Source organism: Neovison vison, chromosome 2 (assembly GCF_020171115.1).
Source record: "Neovison vison isolate M4711 chromosome 2, ASM_NN_V1, whole genome shotgun sequence".
Taxonomy (NCBI): Eukaryota; Metazoa; Chordata; class Mammalia; order Carnivora; family Mustelidae; genus Neogale; species Neogale vison.
In genome coordinates this window covers 11855901-11881669 of record NC_058092.1, presented here as the reverse complement: position 1 = coordinate 11881669, position 25769 = coordinate 11855901, and the positions used below count along the sequence as shown (strand labels likewise).

Here is a 25769-nt window from a genome sequence, read left to right as displayed (position 1 = left end):
TTTTCTCCTATGTTTTCTTCAAGAAGTTTTATAATTTTAGGCTTAATATTTTTAAAAAAGATTTTATTTATTTATTTGACAGAGAGAGAGAGAGCACAAGGAAGGGGAGTGGCAGGCAGAGGGAGAGTGAGAAGTATAGATCCCTCATAGATCAGAGGGAGCCCGATGTGGGGCTCGATCCCAGGGCCTCGGGATCATGATCTGAGCCAAAGGCAGACCCTCAACCCACTGAGCCCAGGCACCCTAATATATAAATTTATGATCCATCTTGAGTTAATTTTTGTGCACAGCATGTTGGATCATGGTTTGGGTTTTGGCCTGTGGCCATCCAACCATTCTAGCGCCATTTGTTGAAGACTCCCCTTTCCCTACAGGCGCTTTTGTTGCAAATCAGTTGAGCTCTGTGTAAGTCGATTTCTGGGTTCTTTGTCCCATTCATCTATTTATCTTTATTCCAATACCACCCTGTCCTGATCATAAGTCATTTTACAGTAAGTCTTGAAATCAGTTAACATACCCCTTTTTTAGGGAGCGTACAAGAAGGATTCTTTTTTTTTTTTAAGATTTTATTTATTTATTTGACAGACAGTGGTCACAAGTAGGCAGAGAGGCAGGCAGAGAGAGAGGAGGAAGCAGGCTCCCCGCTGAGCAGAGAGTCTGATGTGGGGCTCGATCCCAGGACCCTGAGATCATGACCTGAGCCGAAGGCAGAGGCTTTAACCCACTGAGCCACCCAGGTGCCCCAAGAAGGATTCTTGTATTTTGAACATTCCTTGGGAAATACCAAGGAGTTTGGGATTTAAAGGGAACCATCTCAGTTCCTCCAGGCTCTCCTTCTATGCCGCAGAGAAGCATGGACCATGACTTTGGGTAGGCTGTGACTCCTGTGGCCCTTAGTGTCCTCATCTCTGAAAATGAGGCTTTGCTACTTCTAGGGGTGCTAAGAGCACTCAGTGAGAGAACACTCGCCATGTCTGGATCACAATAAGCCTGGGATGACCAGCTTCCAGGCCAGCGTTGAGGTTCACCTGGGAGCCAGGCTCAGGCTCCTCATTTTGGTGTCTTGTCCTCGGCAGGGTCAGGAGTGTCAGCCCATCCCAGGTCACCAGGCAGCTCATGTGGCAGACATATTGCAGCCAGTGGACACTTCTTGCACCTTGGACAGCTGTGGGCAGCCACGGGGAGACAAGCTCCCCAAGGAGTTGGACACCCCCCACATCAGGCCACAGGAGGACATTTCCCAGGAGGCAGTGCCCCTGATACCCTTGGCAACTCCAGAGGAAAAGACGGCCAACTCCTTCCCACCATCCACGCCAGGACCTGACCCACCCAAAGGAAGGTAAGCCATCCTCTGATGCCCTCCCCTACCCGACCCCCTGACCCAACAAGATCACACTTCTGTTAAGTTACAGGTGAGGTGAATTCTAGCTCCTGACCTGATGTAGGACCTTGGGCAAGCCAAGCCCCTCTGGGCCTCAGTTTCCCCATCTGTAGGATACTTCTAACACCAGAATTCTTCGTTCTGCAAACCTGTACTTTAAGGGCCTCGTCCCAACATGGGGATGTGAGGGAATGAGGGGTCCTTCTAAGATTATGAGGCTGGAGAGATGAGGCTGGAGTAGTGGGCCTGAGTGTCCTGGGGGCTGAGGGAAGGTCAGTGCAGAGGATGAGCCTTGCACTGAGCCGCTCTGCCACCCCAGGGTCTCTTCCTTGTTTAGGGTCAAGGCTATGGAGACCCAACCAGCACCAGGGCCTGTTCCTGCACTGGTAAGTAGAGCCGGATTTGGGGTGGGGAGGGCACCTGCTGGGAATAAGGAGGAGGGAGGAGGCAGAGGAGGGACTGGGCTGGTATCTGGAATCCAGCTGGGGAAGGTGTGAGTGAGCCTGTGTGTCTGTGTGAGTGTGCACACAGATGTGCACATATGTGTGTTTGCATGTGTGCGTGCACACGTGTGTGCATCTTGGGCGGGGGACGAGGAAAACAGGAGCAGAACTCTGGGCTGGTAGCTGATGGGGTTTGTCAGGGGAGATTTTTTTTTTAAGGTTTTTATTTATTTATTTATTTATTGGACAGACAGAGATCACACGTAGGCAGAGAGGCAGGCAGAGAGAGGGGGGAAGCAGGCTCCCTGCTGAGCAGAGAGCCCGAAGAGGGGCTTGATTCTAGGACCCTGGGATCAGGACCTGAACCAAAGGCAGAGGCTTTAACCCACTGAGCCACCCAGGCGCCCCTACGGGTGATTTTAGTTGGAAGGAAAGTAATATAGCATGTTTCTGCTGATGGACCAAATAGAGCTGGGGCTTTAGGGACAAGAGCTGCTTCTCATGTGGGACAAAGGGCTGGGCAGGGGTGTGCGCGCTGGAGGTAGGCTGGGGATGACCCGTCCGTGTCATAGGAGGGACAGAAGCAGGAGATGGCTAGATTTGTCGGATGAATGAGTGGGCGTTTATTAAGTGCCTGCCATGTGTCGTCCCTGGAGAGTCATGGATAAAGGAGGCAGACAAGGTCCTGCTCACATGAAGCTTATCTTCTGGTCAGGTCGGCAAACAACAGGTCTTGACAAGACCACTGAGGCTGTGCTGATCCCGGGGACAGAAATAAATGAAAGGTGGGGCAGGGAGTGACTTACTCAAGCCCCCCAGGCTCACAGTGCTGGAAGGGTAGGGTGGGGGGGGGAGAGCCAAGGTCAAGTGCAGGGAGGAGCCTCGTGGTGTGCATAGGAGATTTGGAGGGCATCGTTCAGGGGCCCAGAGAGGAAGAGCACTACGAGGTTGCCCTGGAGAGTGAAGGGCAAGAGAAGCTCTGTGGGACAGGCTGGCTGGATTCCCTCTCCTGTGCTGTCCCCAGGAGGTGAGGGGCACTGGAGAGAGGAGGGATCTGGACCCTGTGCAGAAGCAGCCTCGGGAGCCCACGGTGGCTGTGGGGGCCCAGAACCTTGGGAGCTTTCGGCAGGGCTTCATGAAGTGCTTGCTGGAGGTGGAGGAGGAGGAGGTCACACATCGGAGGGCTGCCAAGGCCCGGGCCCTGCCAAACCGGAAGTCCCCCAGGACCCTGACCCCCGTGCCCTCCTCAGCCCCAAGCCTGCCTCTGACCCTGCCTCAGACCCCTGCCTCGGCCCCTGCGATGGCCCCATCCTGGGCCCGGTCACCAGCCCCCGGGCCAGTCCCTGTCCCTGCCCCTGTGGGATCCCCGGTCCCGGCCTCAGGGCTCGTCACAGCCCTGCCGGCCCCCACCCTGGACGTGGGCTGGAGAAGGGCAGAACTCTTGCACCCGAGTGGAGAGAGGAGCCTGAGCAGCACCAAGACACGGTAGGAGTCACCCCCAAAAAAGAGCGCCCGAGGTCAGAGCTGGTGTCCTAGGGTTCCTGGCATCTTTCTTCCAGACTCTCGTCCCCGTCACGGCACCTGTTCCCTCTCGTGTGCCCCCTGTTCATTTCTCACTTCTGCTCCCCCACCCCCATCCCCATTTCTGCCAGCTTTTCTCTTTCTAATCTAAGTCCATCTAAGGGACACGAAGGTGTGTCCCTTCCCCTCATGTCCCCTCACTCCTGCCTCCTCCTCCCCAGGGTCACTCTGAGCCTCTCCTGACCTCCCAAAGCCTCCCCCAGGGTCCTTCCCATGCCCTCCTCTGCCCCACCCTCCCCCCTTGCCCTCCCCTAGCTTCTGGGGGTGGCCCCGGGGAAGGGTGACTGGATGTGTGCCCTGTGTCTGGGGTCTGTCCTCCGTAGGCAGGAGCTGGAGGAGCGCGGCCTCCTCAAGCTGTACCAGAGCTGGGATGAAAGGTTCGAGGAGCATCTCACCCTGAGGCAAGAGGAAGGTGAGGGCCGGGCTGCCCAGGGAAGCCCCTCCTGTGGCAGAAGGCTCAGTCCTGGGGGGATGTGGCGCTCCAGACCACACCGCTGACCTGATGCCCACCGCAGCCCTGTGTCCTGGGCTCGGGGGAGACTTCCTGGCTAAGGAGACAGTGCGGGGTGGCAGCTGGCCGTGGGAGTCTGAGTCCCTGCTGGGCCCTCTTCCTTGGGATCCAGTCCTCTTCCAGAACTGCCTCCTTGAGTAAACAGATGAAGCCCAGCAAGGTTCTTCAGGCTTGGAGGCATTTCTGCCTCCCTCCATCGAAGCCCACTCGGCTGGTCCTCTGGAGGCTGCTTGGATGGGAGGCAGGGTTCCAGGGCCCTAGACCATCCCTCACCATTTAACAAGACCAGTTGCCCTGGACAAGTCCCATTTCCTGCCACATCCCACCCCCTCCCAAAAGTTTTATAAGTTCTGAACATCCACTTGGGGGAGGCCCTGGGCCCCACGACTCCACCGGCCACGAGAGGGAGGAGGAGGGAGTGCTGACTCCGTGAGCTCCGCGGGTTTCCTGCAGCCCCGCTACACCCCGCCCCAGCCCCAGAAGAGCAGGGATCAGTCCTCCCTCCTCCCTTGACGCCTCCCCTAAATCTGTGACCCTCTCCACTGGCCCCTTCTAATTTCCCTGAATGCCCTCTCCATCTCCCCATGACCGCTTCCTGGGTGCTCGCTCCTTCCAGCATTACAACTCTCCAGCCATTTTCAAAAAGGCCCTTCTGCCCCACATCCTTGAGCAGAGATCACAGACAAGGTGCTGCTGTGGCTTAGAGACCCGGGCTTTCCACCATGCCCCGCAGCCCTCTCTGGCTGCTCTGCTCACATAGTCCAAACCATGGGGCATTTTACTCACACCTGCTTTTAAGAGCTGTTCTTGTCTTACCCCCCCCCTTTTTTTTTGGCATGCCTGCCTTGGGGGGGTGACCACTCACCCCAACCCTAGCTCCCTAGTGCTCCCTCTGTCCTCATCTCAGTTCTGTGTATCAGAGTCTCTTACGTGCCAGACACTGAATTAACACAACTGCTCTCGGAGGATGTACCGTTTTGTCCATCTCACAGATGAGAACATCGAGTCTCAGAGAAGTACGGTGGCTTGCCCGTGGCAGTTGTGTGGTTTGCTTGGGCTGCCGTAACACAGCATGGGGTGGCTGAGCATTTCTTTGCTCAGAGCTCAGCAGGTCGCAAACCAAGCAGATCTCAAATCAAGGTGGCATCAGAATGGGGTTTTTTTTGAGGCCCCTCCCCTCACCTTGCAGGTGGCCCCGTGTACCCTCCTGTGTCCTCATGTGGTCTCGCGTGGCCTTTCCTCTGTGCACAGACATCCCTGCTGTCTCTCGTGTTTCCGCATTTCCTTTTCTTGTAAGGACACCAGTCGGACTGGAATAGGGCCCATGCTACTACCTCATTTTAACTTAACCACCTCTTTAAAGGCCCTGTCTCTAAATAGTCCCACGCTAATGTCCTGGGGGTCAGGGCTTCAGCGTAAGAGTTTCAGTGGGATGCAGTTCAGGCCAAAGCAGCCACCCAGCTTATTATTAAAGGGCAGACCCAGCCCCCTCCCTCGGTCTGTTGATTCTGCCGACATTTGGCTGCAGGCTGAGAAGTCAGGTGCAGCTTTTGGTATCAAGCTATCCTGGAAAGCACGTCCATGCGGATAAGTGACCACAGAGCACTTAAGGGTCAGAAAGGCCTACCTGGTCACCTAATCTTTAAGCCTCAGTTTCCCTATTGGGACAAAAGGAACAAGCATCCCACTCTTATGAGGCCGTTGTAAGACTTTAATGAGAACGTGGTCGTGAAAAGCCTAGCACAGTGCCTGGCACATAGCAGGGATGCCCTAAGGTGGCCGGGCTCCTGGCACAGAGTGAAGGTCATTAAGGAGCTTAGGTGTTGGCACACCCGCTGAGACCTTGGCCTGACCTTGGGATAGAGAGTGGAGTGAGTTAGTGGGACGGCGCCTTCCATTATGGCTGTTTAAGCTACCCCGGCCTCTCCATCCAGCCACGGTGGTGAAGGATGCTGGGCAGGAGGGTGGTTGGAAGGTGGGGGTGTTGGATGGTGGGAACAAGGCATGTCCCCGCCTCCCGTGACATCTGCCGCCCCACCACAGCCTTCCGCAGTTACTTTGAGATCTTCAATGGCCATGGCGAGGTGAACGCACAGAGCCTCGGCAACATCCTGCTGCTTGTGGGCATCTCCCTCACGCCGGCTCAGGTACAGGAGGCCCTGAGGAGCGCCGACATCGATGGTGAGTGACAGGAGGCGCCACTCTGAGTCCCAGGCAGGGCCAGCAACGGGAGACCTTTCTGGCCCTGCAGGCCTCCACGCTTCGAGGGGCCTGCATATGGTTTAATACTCCGCTGTTGCAGTCTGGAAATTCTTCATAAATTTTTGAGTGAGGGACCCCATCCTGCATTTTTATTTTCCACTGGGGTCCCATCACACTGGCCCCCCAAAGTTAATGCTCTCTGAGTACCTACTCAGCACCGGGTTCTGGGCACCTGGAGATGGCCATGATCTATCTCCTGACCCTAGGATGTAGGTGGTGTCTGAGATACCTCCCTTTAAGGCCTGTGTGTGTGCTTTGTGGGACCTTCTCCCATGACCGGGTCACTCATTTGACCAGCTGTGTGGCCTTGGATGAATCAGTGAAGTTGGCCAGGCCTCCGTTTCCATACAATGGAGCTGATAGCATCCATCTCAATAGGCTGCTGGAAAGCAAATGAGATAATCCAGGCAGAGCATTGAGCCCAATGCCTGGTGCACAGAATGTATTTATAAGACATTGAGCTGCTAGTGTTCGTCATCCAGGAAATATTTATTAAGTACCCACTGTGTGCGCCTTCCTGATCTGGGCACTGAGAATACAGAGATGGGTAAGGCCCATGAGCCCTGCCCTCGAGGTGCTCACAGAGACAGGGACACAGAAGAGTCACCAAAGGAAGCAGCACTTCCAGGTGGCTTAGAGGGAGGGATCAGGAAGGAAGACTTCCTGGAGGAGGTGATGACCGAGCCAAATCGTGAAAGATTAAATAGCAGTTAGGCAGGGAGGGAAGAAAAAAGGGCATCCCTCGTGATAGAAATAAATGAGACAAAGGGAGGAGGATACAGGGTGATGGGAATTCCACGTGGTTTGGTTGGCTAGATGCAGGGCATGGGGAGCCGTGGAGCTATAAGGGGCCTGGGCTCCTGGCCACTACCGGTCCTGCTCTGCTTCCTCCATCACCACATGGGGGCGAATCCACACACACAAGCCAGGAACCACCTTAGCTCTGCCTCTGTGTGACTCTTGGCAAAAGCTTCCTTTTTCTCTATGCCTCAGGCCCCATCTGTGACGTGGGGATAAGACTATTAGGCACCTCCAGAGGGTGGTTTTCAGGATTAGAGACCATTTATTCATTTGTCTAGTAGCTCAGGAAACATCTGCTAAGACTTGTCTGTCTGTTTTTTTTTTTTTTTTAAGTTTTATTTATTTAAGGAATCTCTACCCCAAATGTGGGGCTCAAATTCAAAACTCTGAGATCAAAAGTCACATGTTCCTCTGGACTGAGCCAGCCAGGTGCCCCCCCAAACCTACCTGTCTTAAGCCCTGAGGACACAGTGCAGAACAAAACAGACCCTTTTGGCATCTCCATTAAATTCCAGATCTTACAAGTGTGTGGTTGAAACACGGGGTTTTATGAGAATGTGTAGTGAGGCAGCTGACGCGGTCAGGTCTGACTTCTCTTGGGGAAGGGATGATCAAGAAGAAGCACGCGTAGGATGTTTACTAAAGAGTTAGAGGGCAGTAGAGAAGATTCCAGGAAGAGGAAGCAGCATGTGCAAAGGCCTGGAACAGGGAACGTGGCCCCAGTGGAAGAACAGGTTCATGCTGGGGGCCCTTGGCACCAGGGGAGACTGGAGACAGGTAATAGGCAGGTCCTACAGGGCCTTGAAGGCCGAGGTGGGAATCTTGCGGGTACCTAATTCTCATGCAGTGACTAGCACATGGTAATAATGACAGTTGCTGACATTTACTGAGCTTGTATAATACCCACGGCTCTGTTCTAAGCACTTTGCTTCATTTGTTCTCCCATGAAGTAAGTATTATGGTTATCTCCACTCTCTAGGTAAGAAAGCTAAGGCTTAGAGGGGTTGGGGGCTTTGCCAAGGTCACACGGATAGTAAGTGGTGGACCAGGGATGGGAACTCAGACTGCTGCCCTCAGTTCTAGAAGCTTCCAACTCAGGCACCCCTAATTTTCACCTTCTACTTTGCTGTGTGCACTGCACTTGCTGCATTGAATATGTGTCTTCTTTGTGTTTTATAATCAAACCCATTGAGTACATGCTAACATGCCCGGGGTACAGTGCCTGCACCCACTCTGGCAGGCCCTTGCCCACTGGTATACCCCTGGCCTCCACAGGAGATGGTCATGTAGGCTTCAAGGACTTCTTGGCTGTGATGACAGACACCAGGCGCTTCTTCTGCTCTGTGGGTGAGCAGGGGTGAGCCCAGAGGAGTCAGAGCTCGGGGAGGGGCCTGGTGGCTGGTGGGACCAGTTGGCCTCCAGAACTATGGAATGGTAACAGCAGACATCTTCCCATGTCCCCAGAGCAGAATGCCCTGACGGACATGGCTCCCCCAAACCCCCACACTCTGCTCTTTGAGATCCTGTCCCTGCTGGTGGAGATGCTGGCCTTACCGGAGGCGGCCTTAGAAGAGATCACCAAGTGAGTGCGGCCGGTGGTTGTGGGTGGAGGGTGACAGACACAGAAATGGCACCTAGTATTTTGGCAGCTGAGGAATTTTGATAGTTAGGACTCTTAGTTGCAAGTGAAAGGCACCCAAATAAAATTGGCCTAAGCAAAAGGGGAATGTATTGGCTCACGTAATGGATCATGGCCTCAGGAATGGCTGGATCCAGGAGATCAGATGATACTCTTAAGGTTTTATCTCTCCTACTCATCTCTCTACCATGGTTTCAAGCTCAACTAGGTCAGGGCACCTGGGTGGCTCAGTGGGTTAAGCCTCTGCCTTCAGCTCCAGTCATGATCTCAGGGTCCTGGATCAGGCCTCGTGTTGTGCTCTCTGCTCAGTGAGGAGTCTGCTTCTCCCTCTCCCTCAGATGGCAACTGGCAGCCCCATACTCACACCCGCCTAGCTGAACCAATTCAACAGCAAGAGGAATACTTTCTTGCAGTACCCAGAGAATAGTCTCAGAACGGGTATGTGATAGAGACTGCCTGGAGCCAGAGAACGCTAGAGATGAAAGCCTCCCCATGTTTCCAGACTGGGCTGGGTGGAGGTGGTGGTTACTGGTTCATCTAAGGAAGGAATGGCTACACACAAAAGGAACTTCAACCTTCCAAGGCTAAAAGCAAAATGTGATGGCAGAACAGCCCAGCTGGTCTCTGTGTATCACACAGAGGACTGTCTCTGCCACTGAGACCAGGCCTTGTCCGCATGGGCCCAGAGGTAGGGGAATGACAGCAAGTTTTTCCAGCAACACCAGCTCAGGAACCCCAAAGACAAAAGGTCTTTTTTCCTCCCAGCATCTGTAAATCACTCTAAATATATATAACTCTAAAGAACATAAATGTATAATTTTATTTTTTAGATTTATTTTTTTAAAAAAATTATGTATTTGTCAGAGAGAGAAAGAACACAAGAAGGAGGAGAGGCAGGCAGAGGGAGAAGCAGGCTCCCCACTGAGCAAGGAGCATTAATGTATACTTTTAGAAACAATAAAACAAATTCCCATGTGTCCATTTCCCCAGTTTAAAAATAGATCATTTCCAATACTCTTGAAGCCCTGTGTGCCCTACCCCAATCACATCTCCCCAGATAAGAACTAACCATTATTCCCTTGCTTTCTTTTTTAAACTTTTACTACTTGTTTTTCCCTTTGCTTACTGAAAATTTCAAATATACAGCAAAGCTGAGAGAATTTCACAGTGAATGTTTATATATTCACCAACCAGATCCTACCATTGCCAATCCGCCATGCTTGTTTTAATCTTGTGTCTACCTAACCTTTTTTCATCCATCCATATCAGTTTTTTATTCATTTCACAATAATTGATAGTAATTTCCTTCTAAATACTTCAGCATACATATAAATAACTAAAGATTGACATTTGTTTAGAGCTTTTTTCTTCTTTTTCGTTATTGGAGGTATAATTTACATTCAGTGAAACACACAAATCATCAGTCCGTGAATCTCAGCCACTTCTCACACCCGGGCAAACTGAACCCCTCTCAAGTCATACACAACTTTGCCATCACTCCCGAAGATGCCCTCATCATCCTTCCCAGTGGGTCTCCGAACCCACCCCTGCAAGGCAATCACTCTTCCAGTTTGTTTTCCATCCCAGATTGACTTCGCTTTTTTGGCAACTTCACATCAATGGAAACATACAGTATGCAGCCCTAGGGCCAGCTTCTCGAACTCAGCACAAGGCTGCTGAGACTTGTCCGTGTCGTTGTGGGCGTCAGGGTTGACCCGTTTCTATTGCTGACCAGTGTCCCACTCGTGAATCTACCACAGTTGGTTCGTCCATTCTGATGGGTCTCTCCATGGTTCTCGGTTGGGGTTATCGTGAACGAAGCTACCGTTAATATTTTTGTGCAAGTCCTTCTGTGGACACATACTTTGGCTTCTTTGGGTGAATATGCAGAAGGGAATTGCGGGTAGGTGTATTTTACTTCTGAGAACTCATCAGACCTTTTCCCAAGTGGTTGCACCATTTTACAATCCCACCATTCGTAGGAGAATTCCAGTTGCTCCACATCTTGTGCAAATTTGATACTGTCGGTCTTCCTCCTGGTAGATACAGAGTGGCGCTCTGGTCTTTACTCACCTTCATTTGTATTCTTGAGTACTTTATTGTTTACCTTTTCATAAACTTTTTTTTTAAAGATTTTATTTATTTATTTGACAGACAGAGATCACAGTAGGCAGAGAGGCAGGCAGAGAGAGAGAGGGGGAAGCAGACTCCCCGCTGAGCATAGAGCCTGATGCGGGGCTCAATCCCAGGACCCTGGGATCATGACCTGAGCTGAAGGCAGAGGCTTACCCCACTGAACCACCCAGACACCCCACTTTTCATATACTTTCTATGAATGGACTCATACTATGTTAAGTCTTTTGTTACTTGTTTTTTCTCCTCAACCTTATGTTTTTATGATTCATTCACATCCTTGTGAGTAATTATCAATCATTTATTGTTCTTGGGACACCTGGGTGGCTCAGTATGTTAAAGCCTCTGCCTTCGGCTCAGATCATGGTCTCAGGGTCCAGAGATTGAGCCCTGCATCGGGCTCTCTGCTCAGTGGGGAGCCTGCTTCCTCCCTCCTCTATCTCTGCCTGCCTCTCTGCCTACTTGTGATCTCGGTCTGTCAAATTTTAAGATTTTATTTTTTTGACAGAGAGAGGGAGCAAGCACAACCAGGAAGAACGGCAGGCAGGGGGAGAGGGAGAAGCAGGCTCCCCGCTGAGCAGGGAGCCCGATGTGGGTCTCCATCCCAGCACCCTAGGATCATGTCCTAAGCCAAAGGCAGATGCTTAACTGACTGAGCCACCCAGGCATCCCAACCGCTACATACTATTATGTGTGACTATATCACAGTATACTTATTCATTCTGCTGATAGCCATCAGGGTTATGTTCAGTTTTCAACTGTGTAGAAACAGTGTGAATATTCTTGTATATGTCTCCTGGGACACATGGGCAAGAGATTCTAAAGAGCGTAGTTTTTATACTTTTAGGCCAACATCCCTTTACACTCATTTTTTTTTAAAGATTTTATTTATTTATTTGACAGAGATCACAAGTAGGCAGAGAGGCAGGCAGAGAGAGAGGGGGAAGCAGGCTCCCCGTTGAGCAGAGAGCACAATGTGGGGGCTCGATCCCAAGACCCTGGGATCATGATCCGAGCCAAAGGCAGTGGTCCAACCCACTGGGCCACCCAGGCGCCCCTACACTCATTTTTTTAAAAAAAGATTTTATGTAGGCACCTGGGTGGCTCAGTGGGTTAAGCCTCTGCCTTCGGCTCAGGTCATGATCTCAGGGTCCTGGGATCGAGCCCCCCATTGGGTTCTCTGCCTTGCAGGGAGCCTGCTTCCTCCACTCTCTCTCTCTGCCTGCCTCTCTGCCTACTTGTGATCTCTGTCTGTCAAATGAATAAATAAAAATCTAAAAAAAAAAATATTTTCTTTCTGGGCACCTGGGTGGCTCAGTTGGTTAAGCATCCGCCTTCAGCTCAGGTCATGATCCCAGGATTCTGGGAACAAGCCCCACACTGGGCTTCTGGATGGGCGGGAAGCCTGCTTCTCCCTCTCCGACTCTCTCTGCTTGTGCTCCCTCTCTCACTGCGTCTCTCTCTGTCAAATTAAAAAAAAAAATCTTAAAAAATATTTTCTTTCTTTTTAGAGAAAAAGAGAGAGCAGGGGGAGGAGCAGAGGGGGAGGGAGAGGAAGGGGGAAAGAATCCCAAGCAGATTCCCATGCTGAGCAGAGAGCTGGACACGGGGCTTGATGTCATGACCCTGAGATCATGACGTGAGATGAACCCAAGAGTCGGACGCTCTACTGACTGTGCCAGCCAGGTACCCCTGTATTTCTTTCTTTATTTTTTAAAGTTTATTTATTTAAGCATTCTCTACATCCAGCATGGGGCTCAAACTCAAGAGCCTCACAGTCTACGGACTGAGCCAGCTAGAAGCACTTGTACTCTTAAATGTAAGAGTCTATTGGTCTATCTTGTAGTTTATTTTTTTTAGATTGTATTTATTTATTTAACAGACAGAGATCACAAGTAGGCCGAGAGGCAGGCAGAGAGATGGGGGAAGCAGGCTCCCCACTTGAGCAGAGAGCCCAATGCAAGGCTTGATCCCAGGACCCTGGGATCATGACCTGAGCAGAAGGCAGAGGCTTTAATCCACTGAGCCACCCAGGCGCCCCTATCTTGTAGTTTTAACGGCCCTTCTCCCACGAATGATTTGGTAACGTGCACTGGTCATTTGGAAAATACTGCATATCTCTCAGGTGTTAGCACATTTCATTTTAATTAGTATGTGTATATTTATATCTATATACACTATATATAGCTAGTATATATATACTATGACACTATATTAATTAGTATAGATATACTATGATATTATAATATCACCATTAATATCAGGAAAGTCTTTAAGTATTAGAAGTGTTGTGTGTGGCTATAGTTCATTCATTTTCACTGCTATAAAGTATTTTGTATAAGGACATGTATATGCCCATGTTGATGGGTTTAAGTTTCCCAAAAGTCTAACTTTTTCCTGAAAGCTTTAATTTGATCAGAGGCAAAAAATGCTGTCAGTTGTTCTCCTTGAAATGACAGGCTAACTTCGTCTACTTTTAGAGAAATATCCACTGAAAACCAAAGGCTGAATAACCATGGTTTCTCCTTCGTTCAAATAAAAATGTCATTTGATGTCCAGGAAAGGAAAAACTGTCTGTTACTCTCTCAGAATTTCCAACTGGAACAGACATAAGATAGACGAATAGGAGGGATGCCTGCCTGGCTGGCTCCGTCAGTAGACCATGCAACTCTTGATCTCAGAGTTGTTAGTTCAAGTCCCACATTGGGTGTAGAGATCATTTAAATAAAGAAAGAAAACTTTAAAAAAAAAAAAAGATAGATGAAGAGGAGAAAAGCATATGAATCTTATTTACACTGACCTGGGCACCCTCACAAGAAAAAGAAGACTCAGAGAAATGACTTGGCCTAAGTGTTTCTATCCTGGGTTGAACAGAGAGTAGTGAATCTGGAATAGTAGTGAAACTATATGGGCAGACTAAGGGAAGGTAAGAGTTATTTCTTTTTAAAGATTTTATTTATTTATTTGACAGAGAGAGATCACAAGTAGGCAGAGAGAGAGGAAGGGAAGCAGGCTCCCTGCTGAGCAGAGAGCCCGATATGGGACTCAATCCCAGGACCCTGAGATCATGACCTGAGCCGAAGGCAGCGGCTTAACCCACTGAGCCACGCAGGCGCCCCAGATAAGAGTTATTTTAAGGAGGTTTATTAGAGTTCTCTCAGCCAAGGCTCTGCATCTCTTGTGATAAGAATGTTTCTTCCTGGGGTGCTTGGGTGGCTCAGTCAAGTAAGTGTCTGCCTGTGGCTCAGGTGGTCCTGGGATCCCGCCCAGCAGGGAGCTCGATGTGGGGCTCTATCCCCAGGACCCTGGGATCATGACCTGAGCTGAAGGCAGAGCCCTAACCCACTGAGCCACCTAGGGGCCCCTGCTGGTATTTTCTTTTTTTTTTTTTCCCAATTTATTTATTTTCAGAAAAACAGTATTCATTATTTTTTCACCACACCCAGTGCTCCATGCAAGCTGTGCCCTCTATAATACCCACCACCTGGGGTGGGAGGTTGGGGTACCAGGTGGTATTTTCTTTTGCTGTGTCTAATCTCCTCTTAAGTGTATCCAGTGAATTTTTCATTTCAGCTGTTGCATTTTTCATATTTAAATATTTAATTCAGTTCTATTTCATAGTTTTCTTTCCTCTTGTTCATATTTCTTTCAAATCCTTGGACATATTTATAATACCTCATTTAAGGTCCTTTTCTGCTAATTCTGCCATCTTTGTCATTTCTGGGTCTGTTTCTATAAACTGATTTTTCTTTTTTTTTTCGGATTTTCCTTTTTTTATTGATACTTTCCTACTTCTCATGTCTGCTAGTTTTTGATTGGATGCTGGACATTGTGGCACTTTACTGAGTGTCTGGATTTTCTTCTTTATAAGACCAGTGCTCTAATCCCTGAGCTATAGGGCCATGGATTTTATTCTTTAAAGTGTTGAACTAGAGGGCAGATGTTTACGTTACGTTAATGTTACGTTACGTTATGTTACTGATAGTCTTCTTTCTTTCAAGGTTATGTTATTTTATTTTATTAAACTCTACTCCCAACATGGGGCTTATTATATTCATGACCCTGAGATCAAGAGCCACATGCTGTACCAACTCTGCCAGGGGGGTATCCCTCTTTCAAGGTTTTAAAGCTTTGTTAGGGGGCCACCAAGGTGGCTCAGTGGGTTAAGCCTCTGCCTTTAGCTCAGGTCATGATCTCAGGGTCCTGGGATAGAGCCCCACATCGGGCTCTCTGCTCAGCAGGGAGCCTGCTTCCCCCACTCTCTCTACCTGCCTCTCTGCTTACTTGTCATCTCTCTGTCAAATAAATAAAATCTTTTAATAAAATAAAAATAAAGCTTTGTTAGGGAAGATCCAGTGTAGTCTCTCTTCTAGGACTCAGTCCCAACTACTGAAAGAGGACTCATTTAAGAGCTCTATTAATTCTACAGGTGTTCAACAAAGAGCTTCTGCTCTATTTGAAAGTCATGTGTCTCTCAGCCCTAGGTTAACCCTGGTAATTACTTCTGTTTTTTGTTCTTTGTCTGGCTTCATGAAATTTCACACTATGTGTGTACTACTTAGTATGCAACCAAAAACTGAAGAAAACCCCATGTGTATTTCTGCAACTTTCTTTACATGACTCCTATCTCTTTGATATCCTGATACACCAATCTCTGTGGCCTCCATGTTCCCCAGCTACACTGTCTGTCCCTTACCTCAGTGGGTCTACGACGGTTCTGCCTGGTGCCACTTCCTGTACCTCCAGGCAAAGTTCTCTGGAGAACCGGTCAGCTCACCTCATTGGTTTCTCCCCTCAGGGACTATAGTCTTGTGCTGCCTATCATTCAATATCTCACAAGTTTCATGTATTTATTTATGGCAGGAGGACAAGTTCAGTACCAGTTCCTTCATTATGGCCAGAAACAGAATTCTGTTCATTTGTCTTCAATTTTTTAATCCACTGTTCTTCAGATTGGATGATTTCTACTGATCTGTCTTCAAGTTTACTAATTCTCCAGTCTGCTACAAAGACTGTTCAGACTTTTTCACTTCAGTTATTGTACCTTTTGGTTCTAGAATTTCCATTTGTTTCATGTTTGTAGTTTGTTTCTCTATTCATTAAGATCAGATTTTCCTTCAATTATTTGAATATATATTTTAATACCTTTTTTAAACTTTTTAAAAAAGATTGTATCTATTTATTTGACAGACAGAGATCACAGGTAGGCAGAGAGGCAGACAGAGAGAGAGGAAGGGAAGCAGGCTCCCTGCTGAGCAGAGAGCCTGATGTAGGACTCGATCCCAGGACCCTGGGATCACGACCTGATCTGAAGACAGAGGCTTTAACCCGCTGAGCCACCCAGGCGCCCCTTTTTTTAATACCTTTTAAAAAAGATTTTATTTATTTGAGAGAGAGCACATGAATGGGAGGAGGGGCAGAGGAAGAGAGAGAAGCAGACTTCCTGCTGAGCAGGGAACCTGACGTGGGGCTCTGTCCCAGGACCGCAAGATCATAACCTGAGCTGAGGGTCAGAGTCTCAGGACTCTGAGATCCAGACCTGAGCTGAAACCAAGAGTCAGACGCTTAACTGACGAGCCATCCAGGCACCCTGTCATGTCTGGTAATTTTTTATTGTGTCCGGACATTTTAGATGATATGCATTAGAGACTGGATTGTTTTGTTTGGAAGCTGGACTCTTCCTTTGATGAGCATTTTTTGTTCCTGTGGGCAGTTCCTTGCCAGTTTATGTAGTCTTGGTTTTTTATTTTGTTCAGGCATATTTGTGAAAGGCCCAGGTGTTACCTAAACCCTCTAACTTGGTAGACTCAACTTCCAAACTCTGTTTCTCCTACAGATTTTAGTTTTAGGTAAGGCCTACGGTAGACAGAAGTCAGCAAGTTATGGGCTGCAGGCCACACTCAGTTTTTGTGTTTTTTTTTTTTGTTTGTTTTTTGTTTTTTTTAAGATTTTATTTGTTTATTTGACAGAGAGAGACGGTGAGAGAGGGAACACAAGCAGGAGGAGTAGGAGAGGGAAAACAGGCTTCCCACTGAGCAAGAAGCCCGATGCCTGGGCTCTATCCCAGGACCCTGGGATCATGACCTGAGCCAAAGGCAGGCACTCAACGACTGAGTCACCCAGGCACCCCAGTTTGCTCTGTTTTTACAGTTAAACTTTTATCAAAATGCAGCCACATCCATTCATCCCCATAGAGTATATGGATTTCTTGATGCTACGTTGGCAAAGCTCAGTATCCATTATCACTTCTGTGATAATAAAATTATCTACTTCTTGTAGTTTTATCAGATTTTGCCTTCTACTTCATGTTTAGAATTTTGTTTCCTGACAAACTGAACATTTTATCATTATATGGTAATCATTTGTGTCTTTAGTAATGCTTTTTGCCGTAAGACCTAGTTTTTTAAATATAAAATGGTTATACCGACATCCTTTGGTTAGTATTCAACTGACATAACTTTATCCTTTCAGTTAATTCTTAAAAATTTAAAGTAATGTATACATTGTTTAAAAAAAAAAAAACACAAATAGTCCAGAGGAGCTCGGTGGCTCAGTTGTTAAGTGTCCGACTTCAGCTCAGGTGATGATCCCAGGGTCGTGGGATTCAGCCCTGCATCGGGCTCCCTACTTGGTGGGAGGCCTGCTTCTTCCACTCCCACTTCCCCTGCTTGTGCTCCCTCTCTCACTGTCTCTCTCTCTCTTAAGTAAAATCTTTAAAAAAAGAGTTAAGAACAATGGAAAAACCAAGTAGTGCAAAAAGGTTAGTAATAAACACTTGTAGTACCCCATTCCCTGAAGTCTCCCTTCCCAAGACAAATATTTTTGACTCTCTTCTCATTTTGAAATAACATGCATGTACTACAATATTTTGGCTAGTGATTTTTTTTTTGACATGTATCTATTGTCTTCCAATTATGGTATGAGTTTAGCTGTCTGATACAACCATCCTCTAAGCTCCCCTCTACTTGTTCTAATATATTATAATTTTTTACTAAATTCTGGGGGGGTTCCATTATTATGGTTATGCAATTTTTAACAGCTGAGTATTTTATTATACTATGACTTCCTTTCCTTTTTTTTTTTTTTAAAGATTGTTTATTTATTTGATAGCGAGACACTGAGACAGCAAGAGAGGAAACACAAGCAGGGGGAGTGAGAGAGGGAGAAGCAGCCATCCTGCTGAGCAGGGAGCTGGATGGGGGCTGCATCTGAGGACCCTGGGATCATCACCTGAGCTGAAGTCAGACACTTAACAACTGAGCCACCCAGATGCCCCTTTCCTCGTCTAACTCCTGAAGTTGATGATTGCCTTAGTTTTTTTTTTTTCTTTGTACCCATTAATAATTCCTGTGCCACCTTCTTAGAGTTTCTTTTTCTTGAAGGCATGTTCTAAATAATTTCATTATTCTTATTTTTGGATTAATTTCTTTTTAGAAAAATACTTTATTTATTTATTTGACAGAGAGAGAGAGAGATCACAAGTAGGCAGAGAGGCAGGCAGAGAGAGAAAGGGAAGCAGGCTCCCTGCTGAACAGAGAGCCCGATGTGGGGCTCGATCCCAGGACCCTGAGATCATGACCTGAGCCAAAGGCAGAGGCTCAACCCACTGAGCCACCCCGGTGCCCCTTGGATTAATTTTTTAAGCCTGTTGCAGAGTTATCATCTTGGGGATCTGCTGTCATCCTAGGAATTCTTTCTTCCTTTCCTCTTTAGGATTCTCTGTTAGAGTACATGCCTTACTCTTGGTTTGCTTAATCCTTTCCTTCTTGGTTTGTTTGGTTTAGTTAAAAAATAACAGGTGCATGTTACCCTGGTAGCTTTTTTGGGTTACACGGGAAGTGATTCAACCACCGGTGCAATAACAGCAGCCCTATTCTGTCTTCTACACTGTAGTGATCTAATCTAAACTTGTCCTTTATGGCAACTGCACCACCAATGTGGGATTCCCCTTTACCAGCTTCCACTACCTTTGCATCTCCTGTGTTGATCTCCTGTTTTCTCTATGTATATCTTTTCTGTTTTGGTATATGCCCTCATTTTAGAAGACTATGTCCTCCCGCAGCTTCTTGAGAAAGAATGCATGGGATACAAAATTTTTGAGGTTTTATGTGTCTGCAAAAGAGCTTATTTATAGTCGCACTGAGTAGTTTAGCTGGGTATAGAATTCTATATTGGTCTATTAGTTCAGGAACAGACCCCGATGCACTACAGTTGAAACAAGATAGTTTATTTCTCTCTTATATTGACACTCCAGAAGAAGCAGGCAGGAAGACAAGGCTGCCCAGCACACAACTTATTGTTTCTTTCTAACTTATTTTCCCACCATTCCCTAGATCAAACCTAAGCCAATTTACCAGCAACACATCTGAATTCAAGCCCGTGGGAAAGGGAGAGAGGAAGTGGAGAACAAGCAATTTCCTTTAAAGTTGTGACCGAGAAAGTTGCACACATTTTGCTCTTGTCCCTTTGGCCCCTGTGGGGTGAAGTTATTTTCTAGGTCATCGTTTTTACTCCACATGCTGCCTTTTCAGGGCCTAGTTTTACACAGGGGTCTAGATCCAACTTCCATGTGAGGGCTCTGATATTAATTTTCTGTGTTCTATGTGTGAAGCTCATCAAAACCCCAAATTCCAGGCCCCAGAGATAGGCAGAGACCACAGCAGAACCAGCAATGTAAGCCTTAAGTGTTTCCCAGCACCAAGAGTAGCATGCCCACCCCTCACCACTGCCTCAAAGCCCTGGGTGGTCTGTCTCTGCCTTCTCGATGCCCACACCTCCCACTCTTCCTCACGTACCAGGCCCTAGCCTCTCCTGGCCTCCTTGCCATTCCTAGAGCTCACTGAGCTCTCACCCACTTCCTGGCCTTTCCACATGCCATTCCCTCTACTTGAAAGACTCTTCCTCCAGAGATATCCATTTGACTTGCTCCCTCCCCTCATTCTGCTCAAATATCACCACCTCTGAGATCCTGCTGTCCCCTGTGAGCAAAATCGTCCCTCATCACTACCCACTGTCCAGCTTTTATTCATTACACCCACCACAACCAACCAGGTACTGTATTTATTTGTTCACGGTCCTTCCTACTAGGTGCTTGCCTAGGTGGTCAATTTAGAAAGGGATTCCAGGGAGGAGTGAGAGAAGGAATGGGACCAGAGGAGGAACCAATACAAGCATGTGTTGAGTCAGCCACCCCCAGGATCTTCTGAGGAGACTATGGATAGTGGTTCAGAATTCTGTCAGGAGAAGAAAGAGAAACTCATGTACCTCAGCTGCTAGCTCCTTTGGTCAAAGGTGGCTCCCATGGCAGTTTCATTCCCCTGCACTTCTGGGTTGCACTCGGGGCATCAAGGAAGCTTCCAGGCAGGAGACTCCTGAGGTGAGGCCACCTCCGACTGTCCCTGTGCAAAGCTGCTCCAAGTCCGTGTGCAGTGGTCACTGGGGGGGGGGGGCTGGGATGCCAGGCAGCAGGGACCTTCTGTGGAGATCTCCTGCACTGCTTCCCCAAGCACCTAGACGTGCGCTGGCCTGAGGAAACCAGCCACTCGGTATCTGCTGAATGCATGTGTAGAGCCACAGTCTAGTGGGCAGATAAGCAGCAATGAGTCTAGAAAATAAAACTCGAACCCAGGAGCAGGTTAATCACACAGCTGTCTTACAGAGCATGTGTACGTGTAGGTAAAAATATCAGTGGCAGAAAGCAGAGGTGACAGTGACCAGGCTCTTTCCACCGACCACGTTGCTGAGTGCTCAGACAGGCTTTGTTATTTAATCCTGTTTGATCCCTTTTTGGGGAGTGGGGGACAGGGGACGGACCTGAAGCCCAAAGTCATGTGACTTGCAGATGGAGGGTCCGGGTGACTGGAGCCCAAAGCAAGGCAGTGACAGGGAGTTAATGACAGAGCTGGGACCAAAACTCAGGTCCCCTAACTCCTGGGCTGGTGTCCCTGTCCCAGAGCTCGCCAGACAGAACAGGAGCTCAGAAAGAGTGAGGGGGTAGGAGGGTAAATTAAACACAGCCAGGCTGAGCTGGGTGGGCACTGCCTCCCCAGCTATTACCAGAAGAAGCTGAAGGAGGGCACCTGTAAGGCCCGAGAGATGGAGACAGCCATAGGCCGGCTGCGGTCCCGGAAGAAGCTTCCCTACAATCCCCAGCAGGCAGACTTGGAAGTCCCAGAACGAAGGGTTCTCAGGATCCTGAGCCGGCTGAAGCAGCAGAACTATGGTGAGGGCCTTGGGCACTGTGAATACTCTGCTCTCCTCTTTCCCTGGGCCCCCACAGCCAGACCCAGGAGCGAAGAGACATGGTTTCCCACTTCGGGCATATAACTGTGCGCATCAGCCAGTGGTCTGAAAATCACGGTATCCCACCTCTAGCCCTCTGATGAGGGTCTTCTGCACTCTTCCCCAGGGCTTAACCCTGAGCACACGTTGGTCCCAAGAGCCTCCACCGAGCAGGGCGGGTAATTAGCTATCCCAGCTCACCATTTACTGAACACCCGCTGGAGTCACTCCCGGTGCTAGGCCCTTTGTAGATGGGCTAGAATTTAATGCTCATGATCATGTATTCACTCCATGTTACAGGTGAGAACAGTGGAACTGAGCAAGTTTAAGGCCAAGGCCCAGGGCCCCACAGCTAACATGTTTTAGAAAAGGCACTGTATAGCCAGGTCTGACTCTAAAGCCTGTTCTCTTTTCACTGGGCAAGGCTGCCTCCCCATAAAAGCAAGAGTCACTGATTAGACTCCGACTGTGTGCCAAGTCATGGGCTAGGAGTTTTCTGGAGTCTCTCTAGCGTGCCTACCAGACTGCCAGGACCCATCACAAAGACATGTGCTCTTGTGTGAGCTGTTATTAGCCCTTACACTGTGCTAGGTGTGTTACCCCTTTAATCCTCACCGTCTGCTCTGTGAGGTGGGTACTCACCTCCAGCTTACACAGAGGCTCAGAGAGGTTAAGCAATTTGCCCAAACCCACCCAGCTCAGGATGCGGCCAAGCTGGGACTTCAGCTGGGTCTGCCTGCTTCCTCCTCCCTTGCCAGCTGCCAACCTGCAGAGCCCCTACGCGCAGGTGCCCTGCATCCCGCTCTGTCCGCGGCTGGACAAGATGGTCCGTCGGAAGCAGGGCAGCCACTACGTGCTGGACCCGTGCACTCCTGCCAGCCTGGGCCCTGACATCCGGAGCCTCCTCTTCCAGTCAGGATCCCAAGGAAGCAGGTGGGTACCCCAAAAGCAAGAGCTCCAGGTCCAGGCCCATCCACCGCCTTTTTTTTTTTTTTAATGGGGCCCTGGCCTAATCCTTGCAAGAGATGATACCTGGAATACCGCTGCTCCCGGGAGGAAAAGGGGAAATAATGGAAATAGTAAGGAACTAAGCTTCGTTGAGGGCCCATGAGCCCCATCGACTGTGCTTAAGTCCGGGAACCTCTGCCTTGCTGTGCCCAGACTCAGTGGCACACACCATCTTTCTCTCAGGCTGGCACCACCACGCAGGGGTTAGCTTGCACGTCCTTTGCCTGAGTCTGATTCTACGTTAGGAGTGGTAGGAAACAGGCTTGACTGCTGGATGGAGGCAGCTTCCCCTCCCAGTCCCCTCCCAGGTTCTTTGGGAGCAAAAGAACTCAGGACTTGCAATCAGGCCCCCCAGCCCACCTGCCTGGCTCCATTGCATCCCAGGAAAGCCACCTCTCCCCTGGGGCACTTGGGAATGGCTCATTTCCTACCCCCTCTCACTTCTCGCCTTAGGGAACAGGGCTCTGAGAGCTGCAAGTGGCTGAGTTCTGTGCCAGCTCGAACCCACTGACCCCTGGGGTCCCGACTCGGGGCAGCCGTTCAGGACCTGCAGGCGGACAGGTTCTTAGGCCAGTATTGCTGCTGGATTTTGCTTTTGTGGCCTGGTAAGCCAATAAACACCAAGAACCTTGGCCTCTGTGTCCAGTGCTGGGAAGGCCCCCAGGTTTTCACCCTTCCACCTGGCTCTCAGAGTGCAGGGCCTCTGCCTCCCACAGGCTTAGGAAACCCAGAAGCAAGACACACCCTGAAACCCTGCCAGGGTTGGGGCTCCCGCTAGAGCGACGCTGGGGGCAAAATCTTGACTTTCTACGCATTCTCAAAGCACAGAGCTGGGACTCTCTTCAGTTGAGTCTCCCCCAAGGGCAGAGAGCATCTCTCTCCAATTGCTCAAAGGGAATGATGGGAAAGATTCTGGACCCTAAAAGGAGCAGACCGACCCTGCAGAAGGGCAGAAGGGGGTCTCAGCCATACTCTTACCCAAAGAGCCCAGGACCCATGTGGGCCCTTCTCTTGGAACCTAAGGTTGTGTGGGTCTTTGTCCCCCAACCCACACACCACCCCAGGCCCATTTCTCTAACAGAGAGAGAGCTCCTCCCTGGGATGGAGCAGAGGTAGCTCCCCCAGTGGTTCAACAAGCAGGCACAGCAAGAGGACAGGAAGCCAGGGACTGAAATGAGGACAAGGCTCTGACAAGTTTAAAACATGTATTTAAAATACAATTTATAAAATGCTTAATCTGCCGACTCAGGAGCCCGCGGTGCGGGGTGGGGTGGGGTAGGCAGCTGCCCGCCAGACCAGCAGAGCAGGACTGCAGGGGTGCGGCCCTCCCTCCCATGCCCTTCTGTACAGACACCCAAGGGGCCCATGTGCACCCTGGGGATCACACGACCAGAAAACAGGACCCCAGAGGTTTCCAGAGTCTCTGCTTACCAGGGAGTCTGGGGCAGCCCTGCCGGCCCATCCCTGAGCAGAGCATCCCCACATGGGGCAGAGCAGGGTATGGCTGGGCTGGACAGGGCAGGGCGGGGCAGTGGGCTCTGGAAGGGGCTGATGGTAGCAGATCGGGTGTTGCCTCCTGCCTGCAGGTGGGGAGCACCCTGATTGAGTGGGCTGAGAAGGGTTGGTCACCAGGCCTGGACCCCCAGCTCCTTTGGTTATAGGCTGACATCAGAGTAGTGGCTCATGGGAAGCGGTTAGCTGGAAGGTCTGAGGCCTGGCTCATGGGGTCAGGGAGGAGCTGGGGGAAGGGGACAGTACCGTGAAGGCAGATAAAGGGGCAGCAGCCTCAGGTTTCTGCCCCCCTGCCCCCCTGGGGTTTTCCAAGCCAAAGCCTGCAGCTTACTTAAAAAAAAAAAAAAAGAAAAGAAAAAGAAGAAAAGAAAAGAAAAGAAATAAAAGAAGCACTTAAGGAAAGTTACAGACAACTATCCCCCCCCAAAAAAAAACCAACAACAAACAAACAAAAAAACCCCACACACACAAAATCCAAACCATTCTCCCAACTCCCCTCCCACCTCCCCCCAACACAATACCGTTCCTTGTTTTCATTTTTCTTTCTTTTTAAAATTTTGCCTGCCACCTCTCCATCTGGGAAGCCAAGGGTACAACTGCTGGTGGGTGGTGGCAGGCATACAGCGGGCAAAGCCCCATCTTTGGCCCGAGGGAGGTGGGAACATCAGTCCCTACTACATCCTCAATCCGCAGACACCCATCAGCTGGCCTTCCCTCCGGCTCCCACTAGGGGAGGGGGAAAGAGCAGGTGGTCCCGATGGCTGAGCAATCAGTACTCCTGGCCATGCCACCTGGCCTACCTCTGTACCCCTCTCCAACTGAAAGGACAGTGTCATCGGGCCAGAAACCACTATTACATGAGGGCTAGACACTGTACAGCTAAAAGGAGGAAACATGGTCGGGGCAGTGGAACTATAAAGACAGCAGCCAACCTTCTTCCTTGCCCAGTCCCGGGGGTTATCCCCGTCACAACAGCCAGTGGGCAGCACGCAACAGCCCAGGCCTTCTCCATGACCGAAGCTGGGCTCCAGCTCTCCGCGCGCACAGTCTCCTGGCTGCTCACCATCACAAAGCTGTGCTACGGACGAGTCGCTGATGCAGCTGGCAGCTGGCCCTTCCTCCGCAGTGGGAGATGCAGTGGGACGTGGCTTGCTGGGCCTACGTTCTCGCAGGGCAAGGCTGAGAGCCAGGTGAGCCAAAGGTGGAGTGAGCCCGCAAAACCTAGCTTGTCACCTTGGCCACTAGCTGCCCGAATCACAAAATGTCCTATCACGCACTCCCTAACTCATCCACTGAGTGGGGAGGCTATCTGGCTGGCTGAGGGATAAGGCGCAGTGCAATAGAAGAGACCAGAGAGCCTGAGAGGACCCCGACTGTACACACACACACACACACACACACACACACACAGAGCTGCTCTAGGCAGTTGCCCTTAGCCTCTTCCACCTTAAAGAGTCAAAGCAAAACTCTAGGCTCTAGGGACAGAGAGGAAACTGCCTTCGTTCCAGGCCCTCGCTCTGGGAAAATGGGTGAAGGGCAGCCTGGGTCTATGGGGAACCAATCTGTCACCACCCATCTTTGCAATGCACAGCTTGCCTTTTCCCAAATGTCTTCAGAATGGTTGGCTCCCAAGGTAATGACTTCACGAAGGCAATGTACCAGGCGCGGTTACCGAGCTGGCGCCATCAACAGAGACGGTGCCCACGGACCTCTCAGGGCTCAGGCCTCGCTGGAGTGGGAAGATCCAGCCGCCTTCTGTGCACACTGGGCAGGAGCCTCAGAGTCCTGCAGCCACTTTCTCCTGGCTCTCCTCGGGCTAAGAGCAAAACACTGAGCAAGTCTCAAATCCCTTGCTTCTGAGCCCGGAGTGCATCTCACTCCCTGCTCTCTTCGAGGGGGAGCAAGCCTGGCTGGCAGGGGAGCCACCCTGAGGGCGATGGGAAGGGGAAGCTGCTCACTTCCCCTATCTTCCCAGAATACTAGAGGTGGGGCTGGCACCGTCCCCAGGCTCTCTGAGCCTGTAGAGCTAGCTCAGTCTCCAGGTAGGGCCAAGATGCCCTGGGACTTAGCTGAGGGAGGGAGGTATAGGCATGGGGTGCTCATCTGTCCTGGGGGCTGCAGAGCCCTGCCCCTCTTCTGGGCGGCAGTAGGAATACAGAAGCTAAGCTCACCAAAGTCCTATTGGTTAATGTTTCTAGTGAATTTCCTAGAAACATT

The 25769-nt window shown here is 49.9% G+C and overlaps 1 protein-coding gene across 1 annotated transcript in view; it reads left to right on the top strand.

Moving 5' to 3' along the window:
* Positions 1 to 22045, top strand: part of SPATA21 (spermatogenesis associated 21) — a 29522-nt gene extending 7477 nt beyond the window's left edge. The window contains 10 exon segments of the mRNA XM_044236743.1: positions 1077 to 1339; positions 1719 to 1767; positions 2849 to 3309; positions 3729 to 3817; positions 5960 to 6097; positions 8255 to 8326; positions 8444 to 8561; positions 20801 to 20973; positions 21791 to 21993; positions 21995 to 22045. Coding sequence (XP_044092678.1) covers positions 1077 to 1339; positions 1719 to 1767; positions 2849 to 3309; positions 3729 to 3817; positions 5960 to 6097; positions 8255 to 8326; positions 8444 to 8561; positions 20801 to 20973; positions 21791 to 21993; positions 21995 to 22045 — 1617 coding nt within the window.
* Positions 22046 to 25769: the final 3724 nt, after the last annotated feature.